The 23,859-nt window shown below is 43.9% G+C and overlaps 1 protein-coding gene and 1 pseudogene across 4 annotated transcripts in view; one reads left to right on the top strand and one right to left on the bottom strand.

Moving 5' to 3' along the window:
• ttll7 (tubulin tyrosine ligase-like family, member 7) overlaps nucleotides 1–14,554 on the top strand; it is an 82,183-nt gene extending 67,629 nt beyond the window's left edge. For 2 of the 4 annotated variants that reach the window (XM_085382098.1, XM_085382099.1), the window contains exons 19-21: nucleotides 1,137–1,297; nucleotides 6,868–7,041; nucleotides 12,774–14,554. In XM_085382098.1, the coding sequence (XP_085238224.1) occupies nucleotides 1,137–1,297; nucleotides 6,868–7,041; nucleotides 12,774–12,894 (456 nt within the window). In that variant the 3' untranslated portion in view covers nucleotides 12,895–14,554. Of the gene's footprint in view, nucleotides 1–1,136; nucleotides 1,298–6,867; nucleotides 7,042–8,268; nucleotides 8,370–11,850; nucleotides 11,956–12,773 lie in introns of all 4 variants that reach the window. The other 2 variants (XM_085382101.1, XM_085382100.1) reach the window with 2 other exon arrangements.
• Nucleotides 14,555–19,429: 4,875 nt separating this feature from the next.
• On the bottom strand, nucleotides 19,430–22,676 carry LOC146653233 (uncharacterized; annotated as a pseudogene).
• Nucleotides 22,677–23,859: the final 1,183 nt, after the last annotated feature.

Genomic DNA, 23,859 nt, shown 5'->3' with positions numbered 1-23,859 from the left:
TTAAAACCGGCGAATGTGACAAAGATGTCACCTCTCCTACCTGTTTCTCTGAAAGCTTTTGTACAACTTTTAAAGCACGAAAAATAACCTCGAAATCAAACTTCAGAGAGCGAGAGAAAAAAATAAGACGAGCATGAAGATCATTACCATGTCAGACAGTGAGAGGCAGACACACCAAATAGGATGTAAACAAAACACAAGAGGGGACAAGACATGTAATGGCATCCAGTAGGCGTGTCAGTAATGATGTGATCTCTCAGCCAGTGCTTTCTGCACAACTGCGCTTGGCCGTGTTGTGGGCTGCGGTGGTGCGAGCTGATGTTTTATTTGGAGTGGAGCAGCCTAATGAGCAGCAGGCAGAGGTCAGGAACATAGCGCCCACCGCTCTGCTATCTGATTACCATACCAAAACATATCTGTGTGTGTTTACTCATCTATCAGTTTGGCTGAGTGTGTATGCATGTCTCACTCGCCTCATATTGCTGTTGGGAAATCTGCCTCTTCGCATCCCAAACACACATGCACACACACACCGTCCGATGGGCACTTCAGTAATGAGGAGCGAGGAATCAAAGTCAAAAAAGCCACAGTGCTGCACTCTGAGCGGGGTGAAAAGAGAAAGAAAAGGAAGGAAGAGAAGTCAGCGAGGTGGGGAGGGATGGGAAAACGAAGAAGGGATGACGGAAGGCTGGCGCAGGTGTCCTTAGACCGCCCGGGAACTTCTGACACCTTATCTCCAAGACTGACGTTGGTGCAGCAATTAGTCCTCTGCCGTGCTCTCCACTGTCTGCCCCGGCACTTTGTGTCCTGCCTGTAGAAGAGCCTTAAAAGCACACAAATGAGAAATAGGCTGCATGTCTCTGCATGCAGTCTTGCACGAGTCCACAGGCCTGAATCCGGAGATAAACCCGCTCAAATCATTTTTATCTTTCTTTATGCACATTATGTGTATATATGCGATTGCAAGTTTGCTCTCTGTGTTGGCCTCCGTCATTGCTGATTTTAAGGTGAGATTAAAAAACGAAGGAGAAAAGAAATGACAGGTGTAGCATTACTTTTCCCTCATGTTCCCATTCAAGCCTGAGCCTCTCTGTCCTTTTCATCCCCAACTCCCGCTCACTCTCTCCATCACTCAGGTGCTGGACATTGTACGTACCAATGTGCGCTCAGTGCTGCAGCGGATCTGGAAGGAGCCGGACGTGGAGAGCCTTCACCTCTACCGGCTTTTTAATCGCGTCTTCAACAGGCTGCTGTGGAGCCACGGCCAGGGCATGTGGAACTGCTTCTCCAACACCGGGTAGGTCCAGTCGGAGCCAGGTGATGGACTGGGTTCGGCCACAGTTGTTGCAACTGTGTGCAGTCAACTGGTCTCTGAAATTGCTTCAAAGATGGGAGCAGTTCTGGGACCAGTCGCAGTCAGTCGCTGTCATCAAACCGACTTTGATGCTTTGAGCTGTTTGATTAAACAGAGTCAAGTTGGCATTTCTGTGTAATGTGTTTGCGATAATGCCACAATTAACTGTGATACACCTATTGCAAAACAGACAGACACGGCTTCTTACCTAAATCACTGTTTTTTTCACTTTGCAAACAACAACATGTTAACATTCTTATGCAGCTTCACTTTTCACATAGTAAATCTGCAACAGGATTTAGAGCTACACCAGTTTTTCACACTTATTAAATATTTCTGACTGAATATTCTGATTTCCTGTGGCTCCCCTGCTGCATTCTCGCCGCTCCATTTAAAATATTCTGGAAATGCTCCTGGCTCGAAAGCCTGAGTAAAAAAGCGAAACGACAGAGCCAAAGTTTGGGGATTTTTTGCTCACAGCTTTGAGACATCCAGCTGTGTGAATTACGGACTCCTTCCCTCTCCTTCCAAAGGAATAAACACTCAACGCGGCAACTATCACTCGCATCTTGAGTGCAAAATAAGAAATGCTTTACGGTGTTAAACTTTGTGCAAATTACAGTAAAAGTTCTGCCATAAATGTTTCATTATTTCATGGAGTGGAGTTTCGCTCTTTGACTCCAGCTGGTCACAATAATCTTCTGTGTTTATAAATTAAATGGAAATTAATTGCAAAGCTTGTGGCTGCCTCACACCAGGTGACCTGTGCTTCTAAAGACTGAGTTTGAGGTTTCTGCACACTGAACCTCTGGGCAACCAGTTTGTCAACGCAACTGCTTACAGTGGATCCCAGCCAGCAAAGAAATTCAATGCGATCAGTCTGTAGTGTTTGTCGGAGGCTGCTGTCCTATTTTTACTCTGCTGTGACTGAGGCCTTAGAATGACAAAGGAGTTATTGGTAGGTAAGTTTGGGTGTTTGGGCGAATATATCGACTGTCGTCGACGGGTTTTACAAGGAACATTTATTTATTTAAGTAAGTTTGTTGATAATGTTGGTTGAAGCAGTCAACAGAAATAAATAATACCGCTGTTTTAACGGCACCCTCCTCAGAGTGCGCCCAAACGTAGCAGCGATTCATTTACTCAAACTCATGACAGAAAGAAAGAACAGCAGTAGCCAATGTTCAGAAAAAAGCGTTTTATTTAAATAACAAAACACACAATGGTGGGGAGGGAAACAAAGACAAACTGGCTTCTTTTTTCTGCTGTACCCTGTTTACAGGCCGATCCAGTGTTTATCTGTCTGACACACTCGACCAAACAACAAGTTAAAAATCGTCTCTTCCAGCTGCGATGTAACGTTAAGTCTCAAATAAATAAATAAAGGAATAATCCAAAGAGTAGCTTCATTCCCTCCAAACAAAACTTAAATTCTTTGACAGGAAAACAAGCATGTTTCCTGTTTACTGCAATGTTTGCGGAGGTGGTTAACAATATTACCGGCGGTGTTGAACATGCGTCCTGGAGGTGTGCTTGTGGCTGGTATACAAGGATATTTCCGTGACTTCACTGGGAGATGCATTGTCCAGACCAGTGGATCGTCTTCTCCGCCTACGACCTCCTCGCTGAGCTAACAGTCCGTTTCTATCTGCGCCTTCGCCTCCAGTCTGTAATTGGGCAATTCGTTCGTCCATGTTTGGACTTCTTCTGTGTTCTAAACGTGCAAATCAGTCCGTGCATGATTGCATTGCTCCGTCCATCAAAAAGTCTGTGCATGTGCAAATGTATCGCCTGTCGTCGGTTATTGGACTGACGATTGTCAATTGGAAAATTTTTACATTTCACCCAAACTTATTGGAAGCGAGCTAGCTCATCCACCCTGGTGCCATTTTATATTTCAAGGTAGAAAACCTCCTAGAAAGAGACTGGATGGACAGAAACAACTTGAAGATAAGTTGCAGAAGCAAAAAAGAAAAGAAGTAATTAATTGATGAAGAAATCTCTGCACAGAATCACTAAAATCACACATCGGATCTTTTATTGAAATAAAATTCAGGTTAAAAATCTATATTTACTGACATCCATCCACTGCGTAATTTCTCTCTAAATGGGCACTAAAAAGATCAACCTCTTGAAGGCTGCATACACACCAAATATCAAAGTCAAACGTCGGTTGTGTGCATGGATCCAACAAGCAGGTTTTATTGCAGACGCACACAGAGCGGTGCTGCAACGGAGATAAACAGACAATTGTTGCTGATATTATTTCCACTGATGCTAAAATGGCTCTTTCAGCTGAGCGTGCTCCGGGGTCATGCGAAAAAAATGATCAGTAAAAACGAATCTACGCACCTCTGAATGAAACCAGCCTCGTACCTATAATGTAACATCAACTTAGACGGTAAGCAATTACTTAAATCAGGACTTAAAAAAGAGACTTTGAAAAATTGCCCGTGTTATCAAAAAGAAGTCGCCTGAATGAATGGAAATGTTCGGGGAGTCTAATTCTTCAGAAACAACACAAACAAGTGATTACGCTGCAGGCCAATTACACTTACTTTATTCATTGCATAATGTCACTCTTCCATCTCCATAACTAGAGGTTCTTGCACTACACAATTTCCTTCATGTCCTTAAGCCCATTTTTCATCAATATATCAGTTTCACTGACAGCAGGGACAATTTGCCATTTTCTTTCAGTATGACTGCGGAAGAAATGGCAGCTGAATGACAGAGAATGAGTGACAGACCAACCAGACCTAACTGCACTTTCCTGAAAGCTTTTGGGCATGAAAGAAACATGTTAGTCTTTGTAGACACGGTGCAGATTCAGGTCACAAATCTGGGCTGTTAATCAAGGCTTTTTCACTGGTGAGAGCAAGAAGAAAGCGAGGGGAGGGACAGAAGCAGGGGAAGGTGAATGAAGGCCTCTGAGTTCCTTCACTTTAGGTTGTTATCTGATACTCTGAAGTTTTATTGTGCCTTTATTTATTTATTTCTACGCTTCTTGAAGCGACAGAAGATGAATCCTCACAAGATGAATCACTGCGGTCACAGCTCACTTGATCATGTCAGGAAGACGCACCGTCCAGTTTCCACTTGCTTAAACACGCAAAAAGTAGACACGCATACCTACAGTGGGAAAATACATTTTTATTCCACGAGACATGTCAGACACTTTACTTGCAGTGCAATTATTTTGTTTCCTGTAAAAGCCTGACTTGTTACCCCCTTATTCTAGTGTGCCTACATTTAAGTATTCGTAACTATAATTATGCTGTAATTTCAAATAAAATACATTGAAATTCCATTAATAACAGAGGAATTATGCCCTTAGCCGTGGGTTATATTATCAAGTGTTACTGAATTTTCATCTGTTTGAATCTCAGTGATCTCGACCTGCTGAACATTTTCCAAGTGCAATCATTTAGGAAGGAAGTCACCTACTACTTTTATTCCATAGGTGCATCTACTAGGAGGCTGAGGGGTAACGCTGGTGGCTGCCAGTATCTTTGTCTCTTCTGGGATAAAGGTGTGACTTCCTCACATCTCCTTCCTTCCATATTCCTTACAGTTCACTTGTTCAGCAGCGACTTTTCTCTTGATGCAGTGGGCTCAGAGGATGTAACCTAAGTCGCTGCTCTAAGTTCTCCATTTGTCCCTTCTCAATTAAGGGAGACTGGGGAGGAGAGTGAGAAGGTGATGGAGATTAAGGGGTTGATACGCAGTGAGAGAAGAAAGACAGCAGCTGGACAACTCCAAACTTTTGTTTGCAGGAATTTGACCGATGGCTGTCTACGTTTCGGGTCTTGAAGAGCCCTGAAGATGATGCAAATTAGTCCACCGACCATTCACACAAAATCTTCCCCGCAGCGTGGTGCAGAGGTGTGGAGGGCTGAGTGTGTTTGTTTGTGCGTTAAAATGTTGCCACAGTCAATAACTCTGCTCCCTCCTTCAGTTTAAAATCGAATTTTGACTTCCACTACTGATTGCAGCTTTCCTTACAAACTACTGTATACGGGGATCCACTGAAACTCTTCCTGGTGTACTAAATAATATGTAGTAATGATTCTGGACACACAGCCTCTATTCATTCACTCGACTGACCACTTCTGCTCTCGCTTTTTCTCATCCGTCTGTCCCAGTCTGAACGTGGCGTTTACAGACAGTAACCGATAATTCCTGCTGTATTTCTGAAAGTAAGCAAACATTTTATTTTTTTTATTTTTACTGTGTGATCGCACAGTCAGTCTCAGGCCGGCTAAAACGCTCCGAGTGCTCGACCAATCAAACATTTTTTATCGCTTCAAGCTCCAACCCCAGAGGACCTGAACTTTCAGAAAATACTACCTTCCCAGGGCTTTTAGGGGGCTAAACTAATTACCCCAGAACTTAATTTAGACCTGGTTCCCTGTGGTTGAAACATGTTGAATTCCTTCAAAAAGTGCTGCTCCCTGGTGAAAGCTCCCGTTTTATGGAAGTGTGGCTGGAGAAAAAGTGGAGGAGCGACCGAGTGAGAAAGAGACGGTAAAAAGAGAGCAGAGAGATTGGGCAGAAGGGCTATTGGCTCATGTGGCTCATGAGGATTAGCCAACCCTAGCCTCAGCCACCCCCATCATGCTGCACCCCGTCCAGCTTTTGTCTGATCACAGCCTGCCCAGGATCATCCAGCTAGCTTGCTAGCCTATCGTCTGGCCCCTCCCTACAGCGGGCCACGGCCCCAACACGGATGAACCCAACAGGGGGCCCTGATATCACATGGAGACAGTGAAGCGGCGCACCTCGGATAGCACACGCCAAATCCAAGGGGAAGCGCTCCCCCCGCAACCTCCTCTCGGTCTGTTGTTTGATATTTTATCTGAGGGACTTAACAACAATCAAACAGCCTCGCAGCTATTGTTGCTGATGAATTCAACAGGCTTTGAAAACGACTTTGAGGAAGAGAATGGAAACGCACACTGTTTTGAACCCTTTCAGAGGAGCCACCCCCACCTCCCAAGAAGTGAAACGGGGTAGACATCAAAAGTACCCCCCGGGGTTGTGTTCCTCAGTTGTTGAGGCTCTCTCACAGTCAGGGGTATGTCCGGGGTTGTAAAGGGGGTTAACTGTACCAGGATTTGTTTTATCCCCCTCAGTGTGTCTGTCTTCCTGTATGTCTGCGCTGTGTACGCACGCATGGAGAGGGAAAGGCTGCGTGTTTGTATGTGGTTATCATGCGTACACTAGACACTGTACATTAAAATGATACTTTTTAGATGCCATTGACATCCAGCTGGTAATTTTGTGCCTGGAGGGAGACCGAATCGGCTCGACAAAGACTTATAGGGAACTAATTTAACAACAACGCTGTCATTACATTGTGCAAGCAACATTGACTTCATAATGATGAGTTAAAGCGAAAAAGAAGAATTTAAATATATATATGTGTGTGTGTGTGTGTGTGTGTGTGTGTGTGTGTGTGTGTGTGTGTGTGTGTGTGTGTGTGTGTTAAACTACTTCTCTCTGCTCTGCAGTTCATCTTGGGAGACCATCTTCAGCAAGAGCAGTGAGGTGGTGTCACCCCAGGAGCTGCAGTGCTGTCGCAGGCTGGTCCAGCTGTGCCGAGACTGCCTGTTGGTCGTCTACAAGTTTGTCTCAGAGTCTCGCGGTTCTTTGACCGGACTCAGCCCGGAGTGGGATGACACCAGGTGAGATGGACATCCGAGCATTTCAGCTGTATTTTTGAAAGATTCTTCTAGCTTCCCGCTGCCACAGAGAGCTAATTATCCATCCTCCATACTGTATAAGATCTGAGGGTGTTCAAATGTCATAGGTATCCTCGTGCACAATGTTGAGATTAACTCCTGCAAAGAAAATTGAATTGAACTGTTTAAAAAAATGGTAATGGATTGGTCCAGGAGGCATCTTTAGAAATGGGTCTCAAATTCATTATTATTACAGTTAATTACCAGCAACAGTTTAGCCATAATGGTATCGCAACAAATTAAAGGAATTAGACATTATTTGCTCTGCACATCTCTCCACTGGGCTTCTGAACAAAGACACTTATTTCAGTGTCTTCCTCCAATATTTAGGTGTAGCTGGAAACTTGTTAAAGCACCTATTAATAAACTTACAACTCTGACAAAAACCCACTGAAACAAAACTGATTAAAGTCACTGATACAGACAGAAAAAGACTCTGATTTAAAATTTCCAGCCCTATCATCATTATACCTCTGTCAGAAAACATTTGCTCTCTCGCCTCCGCAGAGCCTTAAAGACATCATCTTCATTAGGAGACCCTGATAAAAACAAACAAGCAAAAAAAAATCAGCCTCATTCTGTTTTTTAAGGTTGATCCCCGCAGGAGACAGCAGCTTGGGTTTGTAATGAGTGAACTTTTAAATCACATATGCTTTGGGCTGGCAGACAGGGAGGGAGCTGGGTCGGCAGTGGGAGAGAGGGAGTGTGCTGTTAACAGGAAATAATGGCCCACAGATTAGCGCTCAGGTTAGCCCGGGGGCCCCTCGAGGCCTGCTTAATTCAATTAGACCCCAGATGAGCCTGTGCAGCAAATGACCTTACGAGAGAGAGCTCCTTATTTCCTGGGGCCTCACTTTACATGATTCATAACTCTTGCGCATATTTTAACAGGCTATCACTTTGCACCTACTGTATAAAAACCTCAGCTGTTAAAAAAGTATTAAGGGTTTGTGTATGGTTGAAGAGCCGGTTTAGGTTTTGACTATCCTGCTCATGTTTTTTCTTAACTCAGTTTGTTCAGATGTGATAACGCGATGAAATAACTAACAACTAGAATTCATAGCTCCATCAAGCCCAGTGTGTCCAGATACTCGCTGTAGGTATCCTTTAAGCACGCGTTGGTGTGTCTCTCCCTATTTCTTGTGTCTATATATGTCTGTGTAAAAAAAGCTTCCCATTTGCTGCTGGACCAACCTCTACCCATGGCTCCACTCCTGCTGCTGTCGCTGCCGCTTCCTCCTCCTCCTCCGTCTCTTCGCCCCTCGATGCAGGTCTCTGCTTGGTTTAGTTCTGCTAAACCCCCGCCCCCCTCCCTTTCCCCACCATCTTCCAGCACTGTCCCTACTCACTGCTTTCTGCTGCCTCCACCACCCTCACAGCTGTAACACAGGCTTGATCCCACTTGCCCAGAGATGGTTGTTTTGGCTGCACAACCAACAGTCTAGCATGGTCTCCTCTTCTGTCCCTCACTAGCATTTAATAAATAAGCCACGCTGAGATTAATTGATACGGCAAAAGAACAGGATGTGTTTTAAATGCTCAAATAGAGCAAAACGGTGACAAAGTGTGTTCAGAGGGAGAGAGGCGTATTCAGACTGTTTGGAGCTCTGCTGGTCAACCCCGCAACCATTCGGCCAGCTTGCAGCGCATCATCCTTTTTTAACCACATGCTTTACAACTGCGCCTTTCACTCAGTGCTTTTTATCAAGAGCATCTCACCCCGAGTGCATTTTCAGTACGAGTGGCCTCGGCGGGAGCCGAGCGTCTCACCTGCACCGCATCAGTGCCATGATCAACCCTAAGCACCCCTCTCTTCTTGTCACAAGAAGGCAGAAATTGGCTCGGCCTCACATGGCGTGGCTTGCAGTTTCACGGCACAAGTGGCTCGCATCTCTCCATCAGGCATGCAGGGGACAGTTGCAACCCACCACCACTTCAGATAGCTGAGAAGCAATTAGGATTATTTTGTCATTGATGCATAAGCTTTTTATGAGAGGGTAAATTGTGTGTGTATGAGAGCGCGTGGGTGTGCATGCACATGTCATGTGACTGTTACACAACGATCATCAGTCCCTCTTCAGTAACTCGCACTCCACTAACCTCCAACTACTTTTCCTTTGCTCTGTTCCCATCCAGCTGCACAGGAAATTTGGAGGATATGTCACTGTTTGATTGAGTTTATCTGTTTTTAAAGCAACATCTTCCACAAAAAGTGGAATTCACGCTAAACTTTGGAAGGTGCTTGCTTTTGTTTTCTTGGTGATGCGACATCAGCTGGACTAAACACACTGCATCTTTGCATGACAGACAGATTGTGGATTTTGCTTAAATGAATATTTGCATCACACAAGTAATGACCATTATACCTAAACATTAGAATGTGGTTAATGGTTGCTTTAATTGAGACTTTTAAATAAATACATTGTTACTAATTACTTTACAATAATAAACTGAAGCTTTCAGAACTTTTCAGGCCTGAATTAGAAAAATGAAATACACTCATCCACCTGCTGTTGTCAAAGACTGCAACACTGCAGTATAATAAGACCATATTCATTATTGACACTCATATTTCTTATTCCTCAAAGGCTTTTAAGGACATGTTTTTCATAGAATGATCCATTTGTATTGGGCTTTCCTTTTTAAATCTTATAGATAGCTATGATGGCCTCAAACAGTTTGCTATGCAACATTTAAATGAGTTTTGTACTGTAAATTCAACCCACTGTCTCATGTGCGTGCACACACATACACCAGCCTTTGTCACACATCAGCGTTGATCGGGTCCACGGGGTCTCCATTGTTGACCACACCTGCCTGCTCGAGTTCAAGCATCCTCCCCGTGAGAACTGCCCCGATCAGGTGTGTCAACAGCCTGGCGGGGTTATAGGCAAGTCCTTCGTCCTGTGTGGGCAGATGAGAAGAAGTAGCCAAATAGCCCCACTAATGACTTTCTTGTTAAGCTTGGAATAGCTGTCAATACCCAAAGACAATTTTCCCATGATGACAAAAGTTTCAGATCCTATTAACTTTCATTTGTCTGAAAACTGTGGCAGTAATTAGGGTTAATTGGGGTGTGGAGCTGAATGAGGGCTGCAGATAACCTTCAAGCCTCTTTTGTACCTCTTATTTCTGATTGCATCAGCTATCGCAGCAGTCTCCTTCTCCTTCCTCAGTCATGGTGTTTTGTTTTGTCGGGGCCTCTGTCATTTCACTGCGGCAGTCGAATTTTGATGGAGGACTTAAGATCGGCCTGTCAGGAGGAACTGCACTAGATTGTAGCATTGCATGTATGGATTGGTGCATAGAGTGTGTGCCTGTCAACTGATGAATTGAAGTAAAGCACAAGTGCATGAATGAGCCGCAACCCACTGGCTTTCAAGCATGCACATTGTTGCCAAGACCTTCTTAACAATCAAACAGAGGACAAACCTGGAAGAAGCTGAACGAGGGTCCAATTAAATGCAGCCTGCAGAGATGACAGCCATTTGGACATGAGAAGATCCCCCCCTCATCTCACCCCATCTCACCCCTTGCCAGTATCACCACAGTGATTCTTTTTATGAGCTGAATATTCTCAAAGTGACTAGCCGAGGATCTCAGAGAACACACACTTGGCCCCTAATGAATGTTCAGTATTCAATTTTCTTATCTTTTTTTTCCTCCCTCGTGTCTTTTCTTGGAGTTTACAGCAAAAACTTTGGAAACGAACTGAAGCGTGACACTGCAAAGCTACAGAATTCCCGGTGGATGTAGGGTGAATCTTTACATGTTTTAAGGTGTCGAGCACAGAGAGGAGAAACATAAGTAAAGCAGGAGTTAATCCAAAGGGTGGCACCCAACACCGTGTTATAAAATCGCTCTTTTAAGAGCGCACTTTGAGCTACCTGCTGGGAACGTATGTGAAAGGCCGAGAGCAGAGCGTATCCTGCAAACCTCTCTGGGGTTTAAGTGGAGAACTTTGAGATGAAGTGTCGGACTGAGCCATTGTTCAGCCGAGTCCAGTCACAGATGAAGATGATGTGCTGGAGGGATACCTGCGGCCCACTTGAAGCCGTTTCAAGGACACTCTCATTGGAGTAAATCAAGTTAATTTGAATCCCTCCTAACTCTCCTGGGTCTGGGGCTGTGTTGAAACAGATGCCCTTAGCGACATGCTTTTTTTTTTCCTCCCCTTTTCCGGTCGACTTCAGAAGAAGCTGCTCAGCTAATTTGTCCAAGAGCTATTTCACAAGAAACGAGGGCTGTCAGAGAAAAAGTGTGCTATCGCTGCTCTGGCTTAAAAGGAGATATTATTTCTTCGCTCTGTAATCCTCAGCGCCAGTGGCTCCCTTTTGATTAGATTGTCACATCTTAAGAGCTTCCATGGGGACCGTTCCCTTTGACCATTGTACTCATTTAACTAAACGAATATTAGATGTATTTTTATTATTAGCTTAGGATTTTTGCCACGGATATAGCAATAAGATCGCATAATGTCTCATATCACAATATGAATGTGTGCTGGGAAAGCCCATAAATGTAAATCTTGTTCTAAGCGATCAGTCTAGAAGAATCCAAGCATCCCGTCTCATGTCTTCTGAACGCTACCCTAACATTTGCATAACCTTCAGTTAACCTTGTCCAGGATCCCGATCATCTCATCTGACATTTCTCTGACAACCATACCTGACTCATTTCCCTTAACTAAGGAAGATGGAAGCGGGGTTCAGCCCTCGCCTTGACTCAACCTGACACTGGTCTCATTCTCAGGTACTGGAACGCTGTTAGCAGGAGCTGCCTCACTGCTCTGTCTCGGTGGAAGGTGTCATAGAAAAGTCTTAGAAAGGTACTGACGCCTGTGCCTCGGAATGATAGGTGAGGATTTTATGTTCATGATACCAAATAATGTAAGGATCAAAGCTGAAAACCCCCAAAAAACAGTTGTACTGAGAGAAAAGACAGTCGGTATGAGGTCCATGATTTATTACTGTACGAGCAGATGCATAATTACTGCACATAACCTAATTAAACAGGACCGCAGCTAAGAGCTCTGTGTGTATGATACTTTAGATTTGGTACATTACACAAAACTGGAGCTGAAAAGATTAAAAGATTAGAACATAAATCATTATTTTGATAAACGCAAGAATCGCCAAGCAAAGAGAAGAAAGCCAAATGTTTATTATTTTCATCTTTTTCAATGTGAAGATTTTTTATTTGTTTGTTTTGGTTAAATGTGATTTAAAAAAGACTATTTGGGGCTTTTTGGACCGTTGAACAAACAAAACCAAACATCTGAAGATGCCATCTTGGTCCGTGGTGATATGTACAACTGGCGCTTTTTACTTTCTTCTGGAATTTTCTAAAAAAATAACGTAGCTGTTTTAACAAGTGCTGCAGTTCATACGGATCTCACAAGTCTCCAGTTTTTCTTTTTTTCTACTCTTTTCACTTTTCTTTCCTTTTCTTTCTTTTTTTAATCTTCAAACTTCCAAGCAAATATTAAAGTTGAATTGTGCAAATGGAGATGGTCATAAGTGGTAGAACCATTAATGAAAAGTTGGCTATATGCTGTCTCAGTGCCTACTCAGGCGCCCCGACCTCTAAATTGCGACCTTTGCATGACTAATCCTCTCATTATGTTCATCCTCTCTCCTAATCCCTCCGTCCCTCGCTCTTGTCCGTCTGTCCAGGTATCTGCTGCCAGTGACCTCCCAGTTCATCATGAAGTGGCCTTCGTCCAGCTTTGGCAGCATCTCCTCAGCCGTGCCACGCTCCCGTAACCTTTTTGCCGCCAGGATGGGCCACTTCTGAGGTCACCGTGGCAACCCTGGCCTTTTGACCTCCCCTCTCCTCCCCAACCTCGCCTCCCTTGACTTTTTTAGCCAAACCCAGATCTTAGGTGTCCTGGTATAGATCTGAATTTGGTGCTGCTCTGGACCCCAGGTTGGGGCCTGGTTTTGGCCCAGTCTCCTTGTGGAAGATCAACAAAGCAAGGCTGGATGATTTGGGATCGCTAAAGGGAGCTGCTCACTCTGCTCAGCAGACCACCATTACCCTCGGTCCCCTCCCTCTAGCCCCTCGAATGCCAGGCGATGGGCTTGCCCCGCGTTTCTCATTGTAACTGCTGTATTATACTCACTGTACAGTTACAAGTCATGGTACTGTAAAAGAAAAGAATAACAAACACTAAAACAATGCAAGGATTATTTATTTATGTACTTATTTATTTTCTAAGGTTTTTCCATGACTGCAGTGAATGCTGATGCATAATGCACATGGACTAACAAAGCTATCCATCATTTAAATTAAAAAAAAGTGGATGTACAAAACTTATTTTTGCCGACTATAATCAGTTATTTTGTTTCCATTTTCTGAAATGTTGAAATGTTATTTATTTCGTAACTTATAAGAGAGGCTTTATGTTAACAACAGTCACTTTATGTTCTCGCTTTTGGAGGTTTTTTGCAGTCCAGATGTGGTGCCCGGAGGACCTGAAAACGGGTCGCCTTTTGAACGCTAACGCTTCATGTTTTCCCTGTGTGATATTATTAAGTGCAGCACTATTGAGCAACACAACGGTTAGAATGTCAGTGTAGTAAAGCCGAGCCTATTTGCCTCTTTAGAGAATGAGACGACTTTAATGCCACAGCATCAAGAGCCAAACCTCTCAGAGAGCGCACACCAGTTCCTAATATGCACTTTGCAGTTTGTAACAGAGAGAGAAAAGTGGCTTGCATGACTAGATTTTAGTCCCTTTAGACTCTGATGTAGTGGTTAGACAAAGGAGCTGCGTTTGGAATATACTTGAAGTTCTGCGTTGACATTAATTATTCTCATCTTCTTTGTGTTTGGCTGCACTGAAAAGAAGACACTTCACTTTTATGTTTGTCGTCTCGAGTTTGGATGCGTTAGGGATGACGAGGATCTGTTGCACGATTTAGAGATTGTTCGACACGCTGAATTACTTGGCTGATCTGTTCAAATGTATTGTACTGTAACAGCAGAGATTTGGCTGGGATGAGCAGCTACAGCCCCCCCCCAACACCCACCACCGCACTGTAGTTAAGTGCTCGGGATTTCACAGATGTGCCAATAATACGCACGTCTGCATCATGTGTTGGTTGACTTTTATTTAAGGTTAATGTGTCATGAACTACTGTAAGCCTTCGGTTAAATGATTAAATGTTAATAGGGAGAAACATTGTGTCCATGTTTCGTAGTTTACTATGTGTACTAGCCCATGAGTTGATAACTAGAATTTCAAAGATGGTAGTCTGTACGCTACGGTGCGTTTTGTAACAGTTTTGACTAACAAGTGTAGCAGCAATGCTGCGCTAAATCTGCTCAAACTGAACTCTCCCCTCGTCCCCAGCATCCGTTCACAATGCCAAACATTTTTATTTTGCCTGATTGATTTGTCTTATTTAAGAGCCGGACTTTTTCATTGGAGGTATGAGATTTTTAATTTTACATAGCAATAAAATATTTAAACAAACTGATTTCACCTTTTTTCTCATTCATTAATATTATTATTACTTTTTTACACTATTTTAAAAAGTGGCAGTGTAGTTACAGATTGTGCTCTGCTTTCCTTTTCAATCAAATGTAGCCTTGGTGCTGAATTGGAAAATTACAGAGAACGCAGATTAAATGGAAGATTGTGAAAAGGAGACGAAAAGTAAGCCGAGTATGACTTACATTTTAAAAAAGAAAATGTGAAGAGGAGTTTCGCTTTTACGACCCCGTCCGCAAACCCTTGAAAGCCACATGAAAATGGGAAATAGGTGCAAAGTCAATATTTGTTATGACCACCAATTCAATTCAGTTTGTTTTATAGCACCAAATCAGAACAGCTTTGTAATGTGACAATTCTACAATAATAAAGAGAAAACCCCAAAATCAGATGACTCGCTACGAGCCAGCACTCGGCAACAGTGTGAAGGAAAAACTCCCGTTTGACAGGAAGAAACCTCCGGCAGAACCAGGCCCATCGGCCACAAAGAGTCCTCCAGGCTTCTCGAAGGACATTCAAAGCTCTTTTTTGGATGTTGCTGCCTTTTGTTCCAGTCTCTGTCGAGATGACCTTTCATCGCTGCTTCGATAATGTTGAGGTCTGGGCTAATCCATGACTGATAGTGCTCCATTTCTACCCATTTATGCACTTACTGCAGTGGCTGAAAAATGAAAACTTTAATCTGATGGCACTTTTTTCTTAAACTCAGCAGATCCCCAACACCACAGGCTGAAATGCAGTTCCAAGCCATGACAGAGCCTCTGCCATGTTTCACAGATGACTGTAGACACTCACTGTTGTAGGTCTTCTACATATTGACAACGATTTGACCCCAAAACTTCTAATTTGTATTCATCAGACCTGCTGCCACTGATTTTCAGCCCAGTTCTCGTGTAACCTGGCGTACCTCAGCCTTTCCTCCTGGTTCCTTTCCTTAAGAATGGCTTCGTGAAAACCATCCTTCCACTGAGAGCATTTCTGATGAGGCTTCAGTGAACAGTAGTTGGATCAACTGTAGAGACAGATGCATCTCTTGAGTCTTGTGTCAAGTCTTTGCTGTATTTTCTTCTTAAAGGCATGACTTTCAGACCCGTTCACCTGCTGCAGATCAATTCTAAATTCAAGCTCGACACTTCTTCTTTTGTCTTCCACTTGTCCAGTTCTCTCAAAAGATTTAAGAACACACTGCACACTATGCTGAGCTATGCCAAGTTTTTTTGGCTAATAGCTCTTTGAGAATTACCTTGCTGTTAAAAAATACTATTTTATGCCTGTCAAACTGAGTTATCTTTGGCATTTTTCATAGATTCAGCTAAAGAAATTGAAACAAAAGATGTTTTGTTTTTTTGTGAGAGGCTGCTAAGATGCAGTTTAGTCCTTTACTGAGTTTTTTCTGTTATATGTAAACACACAACAATGTGCACCACTGCTCATTTCTTTGTGTTTGGTGCCTTTTTTTGTGCCTGAATGGTTCAAAAAAATTTGTGTTAGGTGACTTAACATAAAAACATTCCTGTGAAAATGATCAGGTACAAGGACTGGACTGAAAATGAGTGGAAAAAGCAAGAAAAGAAAAAATGGAAGTATTACTCCAGACCACTTAAAAATTACAGGTGGCCCCGTAGTGTAGCAGTTATACATTTGCAAATGAAAACAAACAAATGATTCCCAGTTTGATCCTGGGATAAGACATCAATCCATTTGGGGGATGCATCAGGAAAAAAGCCAAGTGCAAAAAGTCCAAGCAATCAAAGTATGCAGAGCTACCCGCTGTGTCAACCTCTTGGGAATAAAGGAGCATATAAAAACTGACAAGTCTGGCTCCTTGGATGCAAACTGTACTGTACAGGTGGACAGGACCCTCTATTTCTCGCAGTAACTGAGTCAAATACTGTTGTGGTATTTGAGTTGATGGACTACTTTTTACGTTTTCGAAGGCGACTCTGAACGACTCATGCAAACTTTTTTTCTCTCCTGAAGTATCTGCCTTATTTAACTTTTGAACTGTAGCATGTAGTTTAGGGTGTCAAACAGCCATTCACTGCTGGGGTTGGTTTCCAGGCTAAACACATAATTAGCTGCTCAGCTGCAGCGCTTTTAACAGCATCTAAATGTAAATGCAAATGTCACTCGGGTCTGGTTAGATGCCGGTGTGGTCGTCACTCTTCACAAACACACTGTCTGCCCGTGACACAGGAGAACAGCTTTCTTTACTTTGGCTCTCGCTCCCTGCTGTAGTGCTGACACTTTGGCAGCAGCTGGTGGGACGCCAATCAAACGCAGACCCTGACGCACCCCCTCCAGTCAGCTGAGAGGAGGGGAAGACACTCCGGGAGGACCTTTTTTTTCTTGCCTTAAATTGTACAAAACACTCAACAATAAACACAAAGTCAGACTTTTTTGTGATGACTAAGTGGGAGTGGGGTGACTAAATATGCTTTTAGCTTTCAGAGCCTGAACACAACCTAACCACGACATCAAGTTCAGGCTAATTACTGCAGATGAGTGTAAACAAAAAAAAAATGCTGTGAAGTAACTTAATGGCCTGCCACGAGTCTGGGAACTCGAGGTGTGGATAACTTTGTCTCTTATGCTGACCTGAGACAGTTATGTTATAATTGAGCGAGAACCATTAAGTCAAAATCTGTAGGTGTTGAAATGGAAAGTGAAAAGAAAAAAAACAAACAGGCAACTTCAAGTGTAACTAAGTGCAAACACTTAATTTAAGTGCTGCTGTACTCTAATGGTTTTCAAACTCCCTGTCCATTCGATATCTATGTGGGTTAACCTCCAACTGATATTACATTTCACAGCAGAGGCCGTGCTGGACAGGTGACACTCCTGACCCGCCACTTGCCTCAGAAATGAGAGCGTGTGTGCATCAGCTATTTCTCGTTCTGTCTTGACCTGTAGATACCCTGCACTGACGTCTGTGCGTGTGGAGACAGAGGACAGAGCCAGTTTTATTTAGACCTGTAACAGCAGCTAACCTTACAGATTCTTGTGCCCTTTCTACCTCGCCCTCCCCGTTCCTGTCAACAGAAGAGTTGCAGGGCGTGACCTTGAGGCCCTCTGGCCTTCGCCTTGGCCACGGCCCCCACAACCAGACGAGAGCAGGGGCAGTGACTGTCTGGCTCTGTGACCCTGCCGCGCCATCCAAAAATACCCCCACCCCCCCTTGCAATGGGACTGCACTGTTCAGTCCTGACCTTTCTACCCGTCACTCCCCTCATCCCCATCCCCACTGATTGCTCCATCCCTCTCTCCCCCTACCTGTGTGTGGTCCAGGCAGCTTTGTAGCCAGAGTCCAGCCTGGTTTTTTTTCTTTCTTTCTTTTTTGAGCTAAACCCAGATGACCCAGTTTCGGGGCCCTAAGCCGACCTCTTCGGCTTGGAGAGTACAAAAGCGACTGGGAGCTGTTTGAGAGGTGGATGGTTCAGATGAGATAAGGAAGCACACTCTGGTGCAAAACACAGATGGCAAGGCTTCAAATCTGCTCTTAATCCACTATTCCAAATGACATGGAGGGAAAAGAGCAGCGTGGTTTATTCTGTAATTATGACTGCCTGAGCGAGGTGTCCAGAAACCCAGCTGCTCTCCTTTTTCTTTCAATCGAAGCTTTAAAAGTGGAGCTTGTAGTGGTCTGTGTGCATTCGAATAACAAAAGTGACCTTTCTTATCAGACAAATATTGCCTGTTTACTGCCTGTGTATGACATGGGGTTTGTGTGTGTGGATTATGACTCTCTCCTACCAATGGGGTGTGTAATGGCAGCATGCGCTGTACACTTAAGCCAAAGCATTATGACCACCCTTGCCTTATTTGCTGTTGGTCCTCTGCTTGCTGCCAAAATAGCTCTGACCCATACAGGCAAGTCTTCTGCAAGTGCCCCGTGGTATCTGGCAACAGGAAATTAGCAGCAAATCCTTTAAGTCCTGAAAGGTGTGAGGTGGAGCTGCCGCAGATAAGACTTGTTCTGACACATCCTCTATTGCAAGTTAATGGTTTGTCCCTCCTTGGAGACATGTTGGTAGGAAATCACTGTTGCTGACTAGGGGGACTTGAGAGTAATTCAACTTCTGAAGGATCAGCCATACTATACAAATATCATGAGATAGCATCATGGTTACCTGTGCACTTTGGTGTCAGAATGTGGGAGAAGTTGATCACTGCAGTGAACAATCAACCTGGTCTGGACAAACAGAGTTACTAACAGGAAGCTAGCTTGGATGATGCTATCTGCTAATCAAAGTGTAGCTAACTTTCCTTGTGTTGATTTGTTGTCATTGCCATGGCGATATCGTGGGCAGAGACACCCCCAAACATCCGAATCGCCTCTGTGTGAGTTCTCTCCAACATATTTAAGCATCTCAAACGCAGAAATGTCCAGCTTAGATTTTAGAGCTAGAATAGAGTAAATGAGGAAATGATCCAAGTCTACGGTGGCCCTGAGAGGCCAAACACACAACTTAAGAAAACACCAGCTGCAAAAGCACACAAAACACAACAGAAATAGGAAAAAAGAAAACAGAAATAGGAAAAAACAGATTTCCAAAAGCACAAGGGAAGTGTTTCTGGGGAAACAATAACCCGACGGACCAGTTGCAGGAACCAAAATATGCTAAGACACTTAAAAGAAGTGGTTTTGTGAGGAAAGAAAAGATGATTGGTACGTGTGTTAGCCTGACTATTAGCCTAAAACTCCGTCATCAGTATTATATGAATCATGATAAAACACAGCTAGCATGTTTTGGGTTCCTGGTGACTGCCGCTAACCTCCAGCAACCACCAGTTTCCCGTACTGACTGACGGTTACCGCAGGGTGGGAGGGGTTTACTGACTGCTTTCTAGACCTCTGTGAGCAGCCTTAGTTTCACAGCAGCTACTAAGGTTAAGCTGAGCTAGAGGAAAAAGCGTGCAGGTCGAAATGAGCTATAAAGACAAAAAGCTCGTTTTTATTGCAAGCCTCAAGTGGACATTAGAGGAACTGCATTGTTTTTCTACAGCAGCTTCATTTCTGAGGCTGTCGCTCGTCTCTGACCCTGACATATGGCTATAATGACTTTGCCCTTGTTAAAGTTGCTTAGTCCTTTACTGTCCATTTCCACCACATCCAATTCACTACAATAACTGATTCTACACCAGCTCTGTAATACTCTGTGTCCCCACATGTGTTGCTGTGAAAAGAAAATCAGTTATATTTTGGCTCATTGTTGTATGTGTGTGTGTAGCATGTTCACATGAGTTGTATTTTATTAGTTTTTCAGGCCTCACACCTGCCTCACTGTCCTGACATCATCCGAGTGTGTGTGTGTTTTTATGTGTATTCTCACTGGGACACACACGCTGCAGTGCATTATGTGTGGTGCCTTGATAGCAACATCTTTGCTCTCAGCAGGGATCCTGCATGTAACTGACACATAAACAAACACATGCACGCCACGGAGCCTGGACGGTCTCATCCTGCCGGCTCCAGTTATTCACTGCGTGTGCGCTTCTGCCTCTCCGCAACAAATTGGTATTTTCAGAGTAAAGTTTTTATTTTCATATATTTTACAGATGAGCAAAAATTTTAAACTGGGTGTAAAATTATTTAAATAAGAGGTCTCCGTTCACTTCCCTGGGAAACTGATTAGCCGTTTTGCCTCGACTTTTCCCCGCATTCAGCCGCTGCTCTGATTTATTACCGCAAAGTAATGCGATCAATCAAAGAGTGTGACCTGCTGAGCTGAATCAGACAGATCCTGATGCATCTCATCCCATCATTAATGTAGTTAACTAGATTATGGTCTGAACAGTTTGCTCACTCTTTAAATAGAAAGGCTCTGCTGTGAGCATTAGCGCATCTGCTAATTTTCTCCAGATTTTAATATAACAGCTCCTCTGAAGTTAGTGGAGGGATCTCTTTACTTCTTCTTTATTTCTATAATAACCTGTGGCAGGCTGTGCAGTAATGCTATAAAAATGGGACACGTGACAGGATAATCCTATTGTTCCTCAGATGAGTGTCTGTAGGAGCAGTGCTCAAACACAAAGTGCGTGATTACCAACAATTTAAATAACGGCCTAATAGATTAGGTCATTAATTGAATGGTTAGAGCCTTTTCATAGTTGCTTCAACAATTCTTTATAAATGTCACACTACACACTTTTAATTTTTTCCTGTTTCCATTTTGGAAACTCCCATTTCACTGTTTCTACAGTCACGAGAAACGACTGAGAGGTGATTTCTCAGCTGGTCCAAAGGCAGCAGCTCGGCTAACAACACTTCGACATCAGCCCTATTCTTGCTCCCCTTCAGTTTCTTCCAGTGAAATTCAAAAGTAACATAAAAATGTTATCAATATCACATAAAGCCCCAAAAGGCCAGGGCACTGTGTATACAGCAGTAGCTACTAAACTTTGGAACAGGCCTATTCGATCGCCTGAATCTGTGGTTTCTGTGCTGAAAACTCATTTCTGTTTGCACTTCTTTAACCTTTTCCCCAGTTTTTTGTAGCTGCTTGTTCTAATATGTGTGCATACGACTGTGTATGCAGGAATGAACCAAAACCACGTGTGTGTACGTTTGAACATGTACAAGACAACCTATTATTAATATCTGTACAATTTTCAACTACTGGTTAGAGCTAAACTTCCTACAAGTTGTGCAGCTGTTTTCCAGAAGTGGAATGATTGTACAGCATATGTCTTTAATGTCTTTAAAAAACAAGAATTGGTCACACAAGTTTGAATTTATTTTAGACTTTTTCTAATCCACACAGGATCACATATATACACTGAACAAAATTATAAACGCAACACTTTTGTTTTCGCTGAGCTGAACTCAAACATCTGAAACATTTTCTACATACACAAAGGACCCATGACTCTCAAATATTGTTCACAAATCTGTCTACATGTGTGTTAGTGAGAACTTCTCCTTTGCCGAGATAATCCATCCCACCTCACAGGTGTGGCATATCAAGGGGCAGATTTGACAGCATGAATATTGCACAGGTGTGCCTTAGACAATAAAAGGCCACCCTGAAATGTGCAGTTTGATCAAACAGCACAGTGCCACAGATGTCACAACCTTTGAGGGAGCGTGCAGTTGCATGCTGACTGCAGGAATGTCTACCAGAGCTGTTGAGGAAGCTCAGAGCTGTTGAGCCCGTGAAATTAATGTTCATTTCTCTACCATAAGCCGTCTCCAAAGGTGTTTTAGAGAATTTGGCAGTGCATCCAACCAGCCTCACAACCGCAGACCACGTGTAACCACACCAGCCCAGGACCTCCACATCGCCTGAGACCAGCCACCCACACAGCTGCAGCAACAATCGGTTTGCATAACCAAAGAATTTCTGCACAAACTGTCAGAAACCGTCTCAGGGAAGCTCAACTGCATGCTCGTCGCCCTCATCGGGGTCTGGACCTGACCGCAGTTCGTCGTCGTAACCGGCTTGGGTGGGCAAACACTCACATTCGATGGCGTTTGGTGCGTTGGTGAGGCGTTCTGTTCACAGATGAGTCCCGGTGTTCACTGTTTAGGGCAGATGGCAGACAGCGTGTGTGGCGTTGTGTGGGTGAGCGGTTTGCTGATGTCAACGTTGTGGATCGAGTGGCCCATGGTGGCGGTGGGGTTCTGGTATGGGCAGGCGTATGTTATGAACAACAGGTGCATTTTATTGATGGCATTTTGAATGCACAGAGGTACCGTGACGAGATCCTGAGGCCCATTGTTGTGCCATTCATCCATGACCATCACCTCATGTTGCAGCATGATGATGCACGGCCCCATGATGATGATGCACGGCCCCATATTGCAAGGTTCTTGCATGGCCAGCATACTCACCAGATATGTCACCCATTGAGCATGTTTGGCGTGTACGACAGCGTGTTCCAGTTCCTGCCAATATTTAGCAGCTTCGCACAGCTATCGAAGAGGAGTGGACAGGCTACAGGCCACGATCAACAACCTGATCAACTCTATGCGACGGAGATGTGTTGCCCTGCGTGAGGCAAATGGTGGCACAACTGTGCACATTTCAGGGTGGCCTTTTATTGTGGGCAGTCTAACGCACACCTGTGCAATATTCATGCTGTCTAATCAGCCCCTTGATATGCCACACCTGGGAGGGGGGAAGGATTATCTTGGTAAAGGAAAAGTGCTCACTAACACAGATTTATAAAGATTTAAGAACAACATTTGAGAGTCATGAGTCTTTTGTGTATGTAGAAAAAATTTCAGATGTTTGAGTTCAGCTGATGAAAATGGGAGCGAAAACAAAAGCGCTGCGTTTAGAAGTGCACACGGTGATGACTGTCGTTTTTAAGTGAACATAAAGTAAACAGCCAACCTCATAAAGAAAGTTGCATTCTGCAAATAAACAAATAGCTAGCCGATTGCACACACAGTTGTTCGCGACGCCACTCGTTGTGTATTAATCTACACACCCTTGGTTTGCGGGTCGTTGTTGGTTTCATTCGTTTTAATGGTGAGCTGGTCGTTAACGGGCGCTCGCTCGCTCGTCTCATCAGCTGTGTTGTATTTTTCTTTTTATAACCATCAGGGGAAATGTTGTGCTGAGCATGCACGCTTTCCCCCTCTGCTTTGTTTCCAAATTACATATTAACACGCTCTCACACCTGGAAGCTGTGCGGCGACTGCTGGCTGCTGTTGGATGCAGAGCAGTCACGTGACTTCTCACAGCGGTTGCTTAAAGCGGACGCTGAGTTACTTGTTCACTTTTCCTGATGGATTTTTACTCACACACACACACACGTGAACTTAAACCAGTGACCTTCTACCTACAAACCCAGTTTGATAACTTTTTACGGCTCAGCTGAGAACACTACACAGAGATGCCGAATCAGACAGGCCCGCAGAACTTCTAAATGTTAACCTTTGTTGAAACACTCAAGGTGCCTACTGTACTTTGTTGCAGCCACGGGGGGTTATAGATGAGCGCAGTTCTGCATATGGCCATCATTCACAGCCCGAGGCTCCCCCTGAGTGTGTGTCTGGAGTGTGTGTAACAAATGGAGCTGAGCAGCGAAGGTATTAATGTGAGGGAACAAGCCATGTAGTGGAAGTACAGCGGGAAGTCACTTTCTCTCCCATCTGGTCCCTAACAAGATGGAGAGGAGAAGGCAGATGTGAGCGGTGGTCTGCACCTCCGCTGGTTGGATTAGCACTTCTGATGGGAGAGAAGAGAGCAGGACGTTCCTTGGCGCAGGCTGTCATTTCCTCTCCTTTCTTTTCCCCGTCTCTCCATCCCTTC

Source organism: Rhamphochromis longiceps, linkage group LG15 (assembly GCF_057381845.1).
Source record: "Rhamphochromis longiceps isolate RC_006_pf linkage group LG15, R_longiceps_female_GT1.1, whole genome shotgun sequence".
NCBI classification, from domain to species: domain Eukaryota; kingdom Metazoa; phylum Chordata; class Actinopteri; order Cichliformes; family Cichlidae; genus Rhamphochromis; species Rhamphochromis longiceps.
Note: the sequence above shows the minus strand (reverse complement) of the source record. Positions and strands in the feature narration are given on the sequence as shown.